The sequence below is a fragment of the Onychostoma macrolepis genome, chromosome 16 (assembly GCF_012432095.1).
Source record: "Onychostoma macrolepis isolate SWU-2019 chromosome 16, ASM1243209v1, whole genome shotgun sequence".
In the NCBI taxonomy this organism is placed as follows: domain Eukaryota; kingdom Metazoa; phylum Chordata; class Actinopteri; order Cypriniformes; family Cyprinidae; genus Onychostoma; species Onychostoma macrolepis.
Genome location: NC_081170.1, coordinates 20,968,744 through 20,981,470, shown reverse-complemented (window position 1 = coordinate 20,981,470; position 12,727 = coordinate 20,968,744). Strand labels below are relative to the sequence as shown.

Genomic DNA, 12,727 nt, shown 5'->3' with positions numbered 1-12,727 from the left:
ACTAGTTCTTTTTCTGTCATGCTGACGCTGAATTTTCAGTGGGCATGGATTCAGATAGGGTATCAAAATTGCTTTTACATTTCAGTGAGGTATGAAAGTGCTTATTTATAAGTAAACACATGCTTTAATCTTAGTAGTTGACATTTGAGTATTTCTGTAAATGGGAACCACCCAGATTTCTGCTATACATTTAACCATTATGAATTATATGCTTATTCTGTCATGTTCCTGCCAAAGAATTTCCATTTAAGACTCTTCTGTCAGCCTGTGGCCAAAATGCTCTGTTTGATTTGGAAAGGGTGAATGAGAAAAAGCAGGCATTCTGCAGCGGTAAGGAAATGTGGTGATGCTAGTGGAAAGGATGAAATCTGAGCATGGAAATCTACAAGTGAAATGTGAAAAATGATTGACAGAAAGAATAGGGGAAAGGAAGGAATGTTTTCTAAGCGAAAGCGAATATATGGCAATAACACGTTTTGTAATCAGAGGCAGATGTGCTCTAAAAATGCCACTCTTGTGTATTTACCCTGCCTAAAAATGTTTTTAAAACTGAGTATATCTGATAGATCAGACGTTAATGTGTCCTCACACTTCCATTTAGATGTTTTTTGTAGTCTAGGTTTAGCTGTCATCCAGAGACCAGAAATAGCTCCTTTGTAGATGCTTGAGGATACAACTACATAGGCCATTTTCTTTCTTTCTTTCTTCCTTCCTTTCCGTCTCTCAGAGAGTTTTTAGAGGAATAACAGGAATGTGATGTTAATTGTATTATACGGCCTTTATTCTCACTGCCTGTCCTTATATACTGTCAAATGTGAGATTTTATCACTCTAGTAAAGTCTGTTCAAGAACACACCCTGTCTTCATCTCACGATTGCTGTGCTGAGGACTCAGGGTATGTCTCGCTGTGGAATGCACTCCACTGGAGCTCTGTGAAATTGATTTAGTGTTGTATCTAAACTAGCAGTACTGGTGGAGGAGAGTGGAATTTGCAGTAAAGGAGTGAATACTGACCGTATAATTCCCACGGTCAGGATTACAGTAGTTAAAAACATCAACTGTTTCATGAGCAATAGTGCTGTCTCACAGGTTCTCTATGTTTTAGTACTGGTTTAGTTTGAACGATGCTTCATAATGATGACTTAGTTTTGCTCTTCTTTAGAAACAGGAAAGACACTTTCCTTCCTTTCATTCCATCACTGTAATTGTCATTTGTACCAACAGTAATTGCAATCATTGTGGTATAATTGTAATTACAGTTCCTGTGTAGGCTGTGTTAAGACGGTGTCCAAGGTTGTTCAAACTTTCTTGCTTGGTATCGCAATGGAAATATCATTTTGCAGTGTGGGTGTGGGCAGACTGGACGAAATCTGAACTTGATTGAACACTGGGGGGTGAATGCACTAAATTAGTGGCTCCCAAACTGTGGCTGTGCCCTATATGCACCATAACCCAGGACAATAACACAATTAAAAAATGAAAGATATTCATTGTATTGAAATAGTTATTTGGTCCCACTTTATATTCGGTGGCCCTAACTACTATTAAAGTAATAATTTGATACAATGCACTTATTCTGTACATACATGTTTTACATTGTGCTTATATTTGTATGTAATTACATCTGTAATTAATTTCTATAATTACATTTATAATTACTCTGTTGACCCATCCCTTACACCTTAACCCACCCTTAAACCTACCCAGACCACCAAACCTGTCCCTAACTTTACCCGTATCCCACCTCAATAGCAGAAAAGTGTTTTACAATATAGTATGAACACAATAAGTACATTGTACATATTTTTTTGATGTAAGTAAGGCAACCTAATATTAAGTGAGACCAGTTATTTTTCTGTTTTATATTTAATGTCTGATTACTTTAAAATTATATTAATTATGTATATGATATCTGTGAGTTCAAGTGGATGGAACCCTCAAATGTTAAAAACTATGCAAAACAAACACAACAGTAATCTGTACGAACCCAGTTGATGAATCAATATCTTCTGAATCTAAACAATAGGTGTGTGTGTGTGTGAGGCATACTAATATTTAAATTTTTTTAATTGATAAAACATGTCTTCCAGCCAACTGTCATGTGAAACTCATGTGAGAAGTGACAATTTACTTTACAATGTGTTGACATTTACTGTGAACTCATAAATGCATGTAAGACAGTTGGCCAGACAGTTAAAAAGTTTAAAATATTAGTATTTGTCTCACACACACCAGTCTAATTCTATGAGAATAGGAAAGTCCATACCATAGCTATAATGTTAATGGGACAAAGGAATGATATTGTTGGAATCACTTTCATAGATGATGATCGATAAAAACGTTGGCAGCCACTCAGAATGCACCCAAATTTAAAGAGTGCAAGCAAGTGAATGACCCTTGATGAATAAAAAATATCATTGGTTGGCGTGGACGCAAATGCAGTTATCATAGTTATCTTTATAGTGTATGGGCCTTTATTCACTTACCATCCATAATTCAGTTTGACCAGGCACTTATTACCTTTTTTTCCTGCACAGGACCTCCTTTCTATGTAAATGGCTCTCATTTTAGATGTTATGTGCAAAATTCTGCCAGCTTTAAAGAGCTGAATCAGTGATGCTGTACATTCCCTGTGAAATTTGCCAGATTGTAGTGTGATGCATCCGTCACAGCTTAGCACTCAGAACCAAGCCAAGCCAATCCTAGGGAATTGCATCATGGAAGTTAAGTTCAGAACAGCTTTTTTCGTAATTTGGGTATTACCTGATTTGCATAATTCCTTTGGTTAAACTGGTTCTAAAACAACACAGACATTGTGTGCAAATTAAAGTCACCATCAGTGGGTGCAGCTCATCCTTTTCCCCCGGGTGAGTGCTCACATCTTTACTTTTATGTTTCAGAGAGCTTCCAGCCTGGCGGTTCACTCTTCTCTGAGCACTTCTCTGCTAGTCCCTCTCTTAATGAACGTCAAGAGAGAGGAGGAAAAGAGAAAAGACCCAACATCAGCAAAACGCACTTTCAGACCAACGATATCAGGCCTTTTTCCTCTTTTACCACCTCCAAAATCAGCCTTTCTCATTTAAGTAATTCTAAAAATACGACGCCAAAAAAGAGTAAACTGAAACACGTCAAAAAGCCTCTCAAGAAAAAGAATCCCAAAGGTCAAGAGGTCACAGGAAGTGAGGTGAAGAGAAGAGGACGAGGTCGACCAAGAAAAAACCCCGCACCGTGCTTTTCTCCACCTTTACCTGCCACACCTTTACATCATGAAGCCACAGAGTCTCCTGCGAAACGTAAAAAAGGTGAAAGAGATGACTACACCGCACTCAATGCGATTGAGTCCGTGACTCAACATGAGAAAAGGAAAAGAAGGAAAGAAAGAGATGAAACGAGGAGCAGTGAAGCGCAGGTCGATGAAGGAAAAGACACAGGTCTGAGCCAAGAGCCCTCACAGTCACACATTGACACATCCTCACCTTCCCAGGATCCATCAGTGTCTGTAAACAGCCAATCAGAGAGGAGGTCTGAAGAGGCAGCTGAAAAGAAATATGAGTGGGCGGGGCTTTACTCGGATGTGTATAAAAGCGAGAAGTGAGTGAGCTCTTATATATTTATAAACAAGTATTAAGAATATTTGTTTAAATGCAGCCTTTATTTAGAGAGCTCTCGACAAAGAGCTTGACAAATCCTCTGTCTGTTTGTTTACTCTGCACAGCCCTGCGAGTCCGTCCTCTCCAGTACACACAGACTGCCTTGACTATGATCCTGAAGAACATGAGCACGGCCTACTTCCTGCACCTATACACGTAGGTGAGTTTGTGTATGTGTGTGTGTTTATTGGGGTCATTTGGAGGTCATTATAAAAGTTGAACAGAAAGGGGAACAAATCATTTTTGTCAGTCAATAATGAGCTGGAATTAAGTCCAAACTTGATTTATATTGATTAAAAGAATCTAGTGGGACTCATGACTGCCATACAAGTGGCATTTGAAGTGGGAGGGGCCACTTGCAAGCTCGTTATGATGTCATGGCATGGCAATGACTTTGCTAATAAATAATAATCAGTTATAGAAAACCTTATATTCAGGTTACCTAATTATTAGTGAGCTAAGCCTTCATCATAGTACGATTAATCCAAACAATTTTAAAATGAATTATGATTAAAAAAGCAAAAATGGAAATGATCTAATTTGTCAGTTTTCAACACTGGTAATAAAAAGAAATGTTACTTTAGTATCAAATCAGTAAAATAGAATGATTGTGTGACACTAGAGTAATGGCTCCTGAAAATTTTACTTTGCCATCACAGAAATGAATTTCATTTTAAAATATATTAAAAATATAAACAGTTGTTTTATATTGTAATAAGATTTCAAGGCATTGTTATTTTTACTGTATTTTTGATCAAATTAATGCAGTCTTGGTGAGCATTAGAGACTTCTCTCAAACACATTAAAAAAATCTTACAAACCCCCAACTTTTGAACTCTTCAGTTATTTGCAGTCTTCAAAGTTCAATTGTGCAGATATGCATGTCATAAGTTATTGTGAACTTAATTTTTACTCCTCTCAGAATAGTTTAAAATAAAGGGAGTGGTAAAGAAATTACTGTAGTGACTGAATTTCAATACATTCATAACCCATGTGTGTGTGACAGGAAAGTATCTGAGGCTGAAACGGATTGACTTTCAGTTGCCCTATGACATATATCGACTCTGTGCAAAGGAAAAGGTATTTTTAGATTACTTAAAAAAAACATAAATCATGAATGGTCCGTCATTATTTGTTGGCCCTCATGTCATTCCAAACCTTTGTGTCTTTATTCTTCAATAGAAAAGTTATGATGTGCGATAACTTTGTCTAAGTCTAAATTATTTGCTGAAAATCCTTCAGTGTGGGTCTTGAATTTCATTCACTATTCTGCACATTCAAAAATGATCTGTCACAACTGGTAACAAGACATGTGAGAACCAATGATCATTGGGTCAAGGGTCATTGGTTCTTAAAGGTTTTGAATGACATTAGGATTAGTAAATGATGAAAATTAGAATTTTAGTGAATTATCCCTTCAAATATTTCCATTTTATCACTGTCATACAATAATTGTGACAATCTCTGTTCTAATACAGCGCCCTAAAAAGTCACGAAAAACCCCAAGAAAGACGGCCCCATCCAGTGAGTAGACTTACCTGCCAATTTGTGTAAGCTTGTTTGTGTGTATTTGCATGTGTTTGTTTGTGTATGTAAGGCCTAATCAACTCTGTGGAATAAACTAGCAATTACAGTCACACATTTAGTCTGTATGGATGCCCATTTGTGCCACATAAGAAAAAAAAACATGCTATGGTAAATTGTGATTGGTATAAAAAGGCAAAATTATGACATACTAAACCATAGTTATGAGATACAAAATTGAAATTATGAGATTAGAAGTCATTATGACATTAAAGATAACAAAGAAGTATTAGCATTTTATCTCATCATTTTGACTCATAATTATTCCTTTTTATGTCATAATGAGCTTCCATACGTCTGGAACACTACAAACACAATTAGTCAATACAAACTGTAAAACTCTTGAACTGCCATTTGGCCAATCAAATCTGATTACTGGTACTGACTGCTGTGTAATATTACATTTAAAATGGCTTTGTTCTCTGAAGTAAGTGTGTAGAAGCAGTTAATATTGTGTAAACATATTCTTCTTTGTCTCTTGCTCTGTCTCTTTGAGATGGATCTGTTGATGTAATGTCTCGCACTCAGACCGAAGACGATTCCTGTAAACATCAGAAGCTCAGTGTGACTCACGACTGCGTTTCTGACAGCCTTAATAGGTAAATAAACACATACATACACAAGCTCATTCGCCATCTATTGCTGAATTTAAAGTGGGGATGAATTCTCTCAGGCTGTTTGCCCACTTGGTTTCAATTGTTTAGTCTGAACCACTGATTTTATCCTGCCCCATAACCTTTTTTTTTCCAAACTTAGGAATGTCAGCCCTAGACCTAATACAGAAGAGATTGGAAAAGAAATTAGTGAAACAGACATTGAAAATAATCTTCCCAATCAACCCGACCCTCCCAAACAGCAGGTAAGAGGCATATCTAGATACAACTTCACTTCTAATTCCATTACAACATGAAAGTGACTGCGTCATTTAAAGCGCATGGTCAATTTGGTCACTTTGCGAATGACTTTATTTCCAGGAGAAAGGCAATGATGCTGAAAATATCCCCTCCCCTCTCCTGATGATGCCCTTGTGTTGTGAGGAGAGGTAAAAACACACATAAACACACATTGCTCACGCTCTTTATGTTTTTGGATCATTTTATGCTCCTCTTTTACTTGTATATTCATACTTATTGTCTTATGCTTCCTACGTTTGTACTTACATCTTTGATTTGCTCTTATTCCCCTGATAGGAGCTTTGTCTTGGAACATGGCATTTTTCTAGTGAGAAACTATGAGAAAATGAGAGACAGACAAGCATTGCTCCTGAGGGAGGAGGTGACAGAGCGAGAGGAAGAAAACAAAGAAGATAGAGGGAGCAGCCAGAAGGGGGATCAGAAAGGGGATCTCGAAGACACCAGCACTAAGTCAGGTCCAGCAGTGTGTATAGCTGTAAAATGTGTGTTTGTGTGTTGTCGCATTGTTCTTAGCTGTTAAGGGATAGATGACCTGAAAAAATATTTTGGTCAATATTTATGAACATTTTCAGTTTACTTCAACTCTTATTAATTGTGCAGGCTGCTGTGCCTTTAAGACTCTTGACATCTGCAATGACATACAGTGCTTTGCTGGCATTTTTACTCACAAACTGCAGGTTTGTTGTCCAACATAGTTCCCTTTGTGAAAAAGGAGTGTGCTTAATTGTATTGAGTGTGCACTTTAAAATTTTACTTTAAAGCACAACAAAAGATTAGGTCACACTTTATATTAGGTGGCCTTAACTACTATGTACTTGCATCAAAAAATAAGTACAATGTACTTACTGTGTTCATATTGTATTGCAGAACACTTTTGCTGCTATTGAGGTGGGTTACGGGTGAGGTTAGGGACAGGTTTGGTGGTATGGGTAGGTTTAAGGGTGGGTTAAGGTGTAAGGGATGGGTTAACAGTGTAATTATAAATGTAATTACAGAAATTAATTACAGATGTAACTACATATAGGTATTTTTAAAAATATAAGTACAATGTAAAAACATGTATGTACACAATAAGTGCATTGTACCAAATGATTAATTTAAAACTTTGCATTCAGTTTGCACTTATTATAAAGTATATTCCTTTAAAGTATATTATTTCTGTAATAAGTACCCTTAAAGTAAAGAAGTGTACTTCTTTTTCATGAGTGTTCCCTTCATCTTTCAGTAACTGTTTCTGTGTGAAACATGCATTACATCAAGTCAATTTGTGCTGAAATGTCCCACAAAAACTGTTAAGATCAGACTTCAGAGAACTTCTTAAAGTATTTAAAAGACAAAAATAAGTATCTATCCAGATTTTTCCTTAATATGGGCCAAGTTTCTGAATACCAAATAGATAAAATTTGGCATCATGTCCATATGTCTAAGGTGTTTCCCTGCCTGTGGTCCTAGATGCTTGCCAACATCTTTGGAAAATGGATGGATGGCCGTTACGTATTCAAGTTGCAACAGTACAAAACAATCCATTTTAGCTTAATTTTTAATTACTGATTTTTTAAATTATTATTATTCTGAATGTAGCATGATTTAATATGATACATTCTAAGTTTTTGGCTGAAGTGTGTTTGTTTGTCAGCAAGGCTCACTTTAACCTACCTATATGTACTATACTAGTGCTACCAAGGTACATTTACATTAAGTGGGACAGTCTGTTTATAGCACTTTATGTGACCTGAGGTGGTTTTTTTGATGAAGAACATGGCATCAGCTATTCCTCCTCCTCTCCTCTCTCTCCTTCACGCTCAGCGGGCTGTAGCTCTGGAGCAGCTCCCAAAACCACCTCAATTCTATTTCCACTCAGCATTAGTCAAAAGGGCAGAAGAGGACATGTGGTTAACGGCTAGCGCAACTGGCACGTACAAGCTACCGTGTCCTGTTGAGTTCATGGAAAAAGTGTATTTAAGTGCATTCCGATTATTGCACTTAAAATAAAGATGATAGACTATGAGGGAGTTCAGATTACAGTTCTTTACTGAATGTGCATTGAATAGTCTGTGAGTTGACAGCTGCATGTTTTTCAAATGTGGCTTGGTGTATCATGTATTTGTAATAAGACAATATTCAGTGTGTGTAAGAAGATGTGTGTTCTGCACATTGCAGACCAGTGCCTGACTCACTCGGAGGGAGATGTGGAGGGGAGAAGTGTACAGAGCAAAAACCTCACGCAAACACTCCAGGGGATCTATGACGTCATTGTCAGTCACAAGGGTACGTCTGTTGATTTTATTAATAGAGACGTGTTGCAAAAGGCTCAGTGTGATTACCAGCACAGCTGATCACTCTTTCTGTCATTTGTGTTTTTAAGGGTCATCTGGACAAACCCTCGCCGCTCCTTTGCTGAACCTGTGCTCCAGAAAGAGGTTTGTTCGTGTGTGTGTGTGTGCTTTTCCACTCACCAGTGTTGTTTGCTCAGTGTCTCTCCTGATGTTCTTTTCACAGTCTCCAGATGATTAGGGATTCAGGGAACCTGGGAGTTAAAACCTCTTGCCACTGACAGCTACAGTAGATTGCAGAATGTTCTTAAAGTGATGTGGTGATGATTATAATTAGGGGTGTCTGTTATCTATATTTTCTTTTATTTAAATTGATTAATTAATGTTAATAGCACAAAAATGTAATCAATGTATCTAAAAAATTAAAATTTCCCTTCATTAATACATTTCCTGTCTAACATACTTTATTGTTTTTTTGTTAAGTAAATACATGTATTTTACTGAAAATTTATTATTGTTCAAATTAATGATAATATACTTCAGTGGATCATAAAATATTTTGGACAGTACTTAAAAGTCAACTTATTACACAGCAGGAAGTTATCTGTTTTTATTTAATGCCTGCTTCTGATTGGGGTCAATCACGACAGAATTGTAGAGTGGCACCTGCCATGGCTGGTTAAAAGGATAATTCACCCAGAAATGAAAATTTGATGTATATCTGCTTACCCCCAGGGCATCCAAGATGTAGGTGACTTTGTTTCTTCAGTAGAACACAAACAAAGATTTTTAACTTGAACCGTTGCAGTCTGTCAGTCATATAATGTCAGACAATGGGCTCTATGGCTTTGAGAGTCAAAAAAACATACACAGACAAAACCATATTAAACCCTGCGGCTCGTGACGATACATTGAGGTCTAAAGACACGAAACGATCAGTCAGTGCAAGAAACTAAACAGTATTTATATAGTTTTTCTCCTCTGATACACCGCAATGTCCAACTGTCTTGAGCGCGTTCACAACAGCTGCTGCGTGACGCGTCCTCTTCTTCTTCTTGCTTTACGGCGGTTCACAGACTTATAAGTGCATTACCGCCACCTATCTCTCAAATGGACCATTGACACTCTATCTACAATCTCAATTAGGAGTGTCAGTGGTCCATGCCTCAAAGCTACTAGACATGAATTAAAATCATAAAACTATTTCAAAGACAATTAATTTGTCTGTGTTTCCTCTTCTAGATCAGGCTCGGCTCCTGTCGATCTCAGTATGTTGCAGAGGCAGCTCCTCTCAGGCCACTATGGGAGTCTGGACAGCTTTCATTCAGACATGCTGAAGGTGTTCCACTGCGCCGAGGTCAGATTCACAGAGGGTTCATGGACTCACATTATGTTTGATGTTGTTCTGCACCTGTCATGAGCTTTTGAGCTGTCTGGGTCATACCTCAGACTGACCATCAAACAATATTCACAAAAGAATGGAATAGATTTTTTTTATTGCTGCACATCCAGAGTATTTCCCTGTAATACAGAATTTATTACAGAGAAAGTCCCTCTGGAGCAGCCTGAGGTTCAGTGTCTTGCTCGAGGGCACAATGATAATGTCTCATGCCTCGCTTCTTTAGGAGATAAAATCTTTCAGAGCTCAATCGTAATATCTGCCTCAGCAAAATAGAATTTAGAAAAGCGCTGTTAATATTTTATGCTCTCGTTATGTTTTCAATCTTATCAGAAATACTACGGTTGTGAGTCGCCGGTGGGCCGTAACGTGAGGCAGCTGAGGGAAGTGTACCACAGTGCTCATCAGGAGGCCTTAACTCAGACCGCCAGTTTCCTGTGAGTGACAGAAAACCACATCAGCAACCTCTATCAGGGCGTTGCTGTGACCAAACCCAGAGGCATGACGGGCCTTCCAGAAGGCAGATAATGCTCTCCGATACCAAAGACCTGCTGTATGTTGCACTCACAGATGCACTGCACAGGTAAAAGGTTTGCCATTTATACACAACTGTGCAATGAAAAAGATTTAGAAAAATCAATTCAGTTATTAACATCACTGCTAAAGATGCACAAAATGTGGTTACCATATTGGTAATTACTCGATATTAGAGTTGAAGTAACAGTCATGTTAGGTATATGGTCCATTAGTGGATATTTAATTGTGACTGCTCATTTTCTGTATTTTTACATTTAGATTACATTTGTTGTCATTTAATGTTCAATTAAACTTGATAATTTAATAACACTAATTTAATCATTGGCAAATATCAAAATGAATATAATTTTTTTATACTGTACATTATGTATATTATAACATATTATTAACATATAACAATGTTATACCTGAATTCACGTGTAGCATTTAAAACAGTTGATTTTTGTTCTTAATATTTTATTTTACTTTGTAATTATAAAAACAGAACATTTTATTTAGATTCAAATACAGTATAGAATTGTAATGATAACCATTTATCCGTTATGATTATTATTCTTTCTTTTTTTTTAAATATTTTATTTTCAATTCATTTTAAGTATAAAAATAAAGCATTATCTTTTAATTGATTTGGATTTAAATAGTATAGAACTTTAATGTTAGCCATTTATCAGTTATTAGTTATTAGCCATGAATTGATTTTTAATCTTTTATTTTGAATTAATTTAGAATTATATAAAAGCAATTATTTTTCATTTATTTAGATTTAAATAGTATTGAATTTTCATGTTAGCAATTATTGACCATAACATGAAAATAATTATTGGATTATCATATTGACCAGAATTGAATTATCAGCATATATTTCACTGATATTACATTATATTTAAATCAGCTATATACCATTACTGCAATAAATCATTTTTAATCAATATTTTTTAAAGACTTAATTAGTCTTATACTCCAGTAAAAATATCTAAACATTCTTAAAACAAGACATATTTACAAGTAAAATTGAATGAATAAATTAAGGCTTGTTTTCAAAGTATATATTTTTTTTTCTTTCTTATTTGAATCATGAACCTCACTAACTTTGTTAGCATCAGTGGACTCTTTCCTTTGTTCATTCAAGGCTAACCAAAGCATTTGCTTTTGGAAATGTAACGCAGGCCAATAGTTTCCGAGTGTTGGTGTGGGCAGTTAGCTCTAGGTAAAGCACAAACTGTAAAAGCTTTAAGGCCTTTGCATGGATCAAAGACTATTATTTCTCTGCACTACAAGTGTTCCTTATTATTATGTGCTGGTAAGGTGCTCTCACTTTTACTATTTCTCCTGTTCTTTTTCCTCTGTAGGTTAAGACAGCACTCCTGGAAATGCCATTTGTGAGCATGGACACGGCTGATGCTTGACAACATGATTAGTTGAAAGCAGCTCAGCCTTTCTTTCTCTCAGGGAAAAGAAGGTCAAGCAAAGGAACAGGAGACATGACACAAATCAACATCTGAGACTCCAGATGATTTCATATACTCGAACAACATGCATTTCTTTCATTTTGAGATGTGACACTGAACATAAACATGTTGAATGGGATGCCATACGAACAGGACGTGGTTCTGTTTCGTTTTGAAGGAATGAACATCCACAGACTGTTTTAAATCATTCAACGCACTACATCAGCATACCTACAAGAAAATAGACTTCACTACTCTTAAGAACAGTATTGTAACAGTAACTGAACAGTATTGAGTGGTGTGAACAGAACTGTGGTCTACAGCCTTTTTAGTGTTTTGTGTTGAAGGTTATACCTATAAAGTAAGCAATAATGCATGAAATGTTCAATAACACAGCCTTAATGTAAGCAAATGTTTGTTTATAGTCATTTTAGACCAGTAATTTTTATTTTAAAGGGAATTTACTACCACTTTGTCCAGAGCTGTCTTGTGCTAGTGATGTTTTGTAATACATTGATTTGAAGCAGTAATCTTTATAGCTTTGAGACTCAGAAATATTTTATACGTTGTACAGTATATTGTAAATAATGTATATTTAGCAAAATTATGTTTTAGTATGGTTCAAGAAAGTCTATGTACAGTCTTAAATTGTTGTGGGAATTAATCTGTTTTCCATTGATTCTTTATTAATATTTTTATAGATAGTTTTAAGGTGTCTCGATGCATGTGTAATTTGAAACAGGACATTCAATGTCTGTAAAACATCAGATTTTCATAGTCTTCTTTATGCATGGCATACTTTATGTTGCTTAATAATGTATAATCGCTGTGCATACATATGCAACAAATTATATGTCTATACTGAACTAAGAAATTAATCGTTGGAAGCTTATTAAAAAGCAGAATAAATGAATTAACCCAG

General features: G+C 36.1%; 1 protein-coding gene across 11 annotated transcripts in view; it reads left to right on the top strand.

Annotated features, from left to right (window-relative positions):
- LOC131521383 (histone-lysine N-methyltransferase ASH1L-like) overlaps nt 1–12,727 on the top strand; it is a 27,302-nt gene extending 14,575 nt beyond the window's left edge. For 4 of the 11 annotated variants that reach the window (XM_058746036.1, XM_058746035.1, XM_058746032.1 and 1 more), the window contains 13 exons: nt 2,901–3,591; nt 3,716–3,810; nt 4,657–4,730; nt 5,129–5,174; nt 5,731–5,833; nt 5,991–6,093; nt 6,209–6,276; nt 6,425–6,630; nt 8,309–8,416; nt 8,514–8,568; nt 9,664–9,778; nt 10,154–10,403; nt 11,707–12,727. In XM_058746036.1, coding sequence (XP_058602019.1) covers nt 2,901–3,591; nt 3,716–3,810; nt 4,657–4,730; nt 5,129–5,174; nt 5,731–5,833; nt 5,991–6,093; nt 6,209–6,276; nt 6,425–6,630; nt 8,309–8,416; nt 8,514–8,568; nt 9,664–9,778; nt 10,154–10,261 — 1,772 coding nt within the window. In that variant the 3' untranslated portion in view covers nt 10,262–10,403; nt 11,707–12,727. Of the gene's footprint in view, nt 1–2,900; nt 3,592–3,715; nt 3,811–4,656; nt 4,731–5,128; nt 5,201–5,730; nt 5,834–5,990; nt 6,094–6,208; nt 6,277–6,424; nt 6,631–6,748; nt 6,826–8,308; nt 8,417–8,513; nt 8,569–9,663; nt 9,779–10,153; nt 10,404–11,706 lie in introns of those variants that run through there. The other 7 variants (XM_058746037.1, XM_058746039.1, XM_058746038.1 and 4 more) reach the window with 7 other exon arrangements.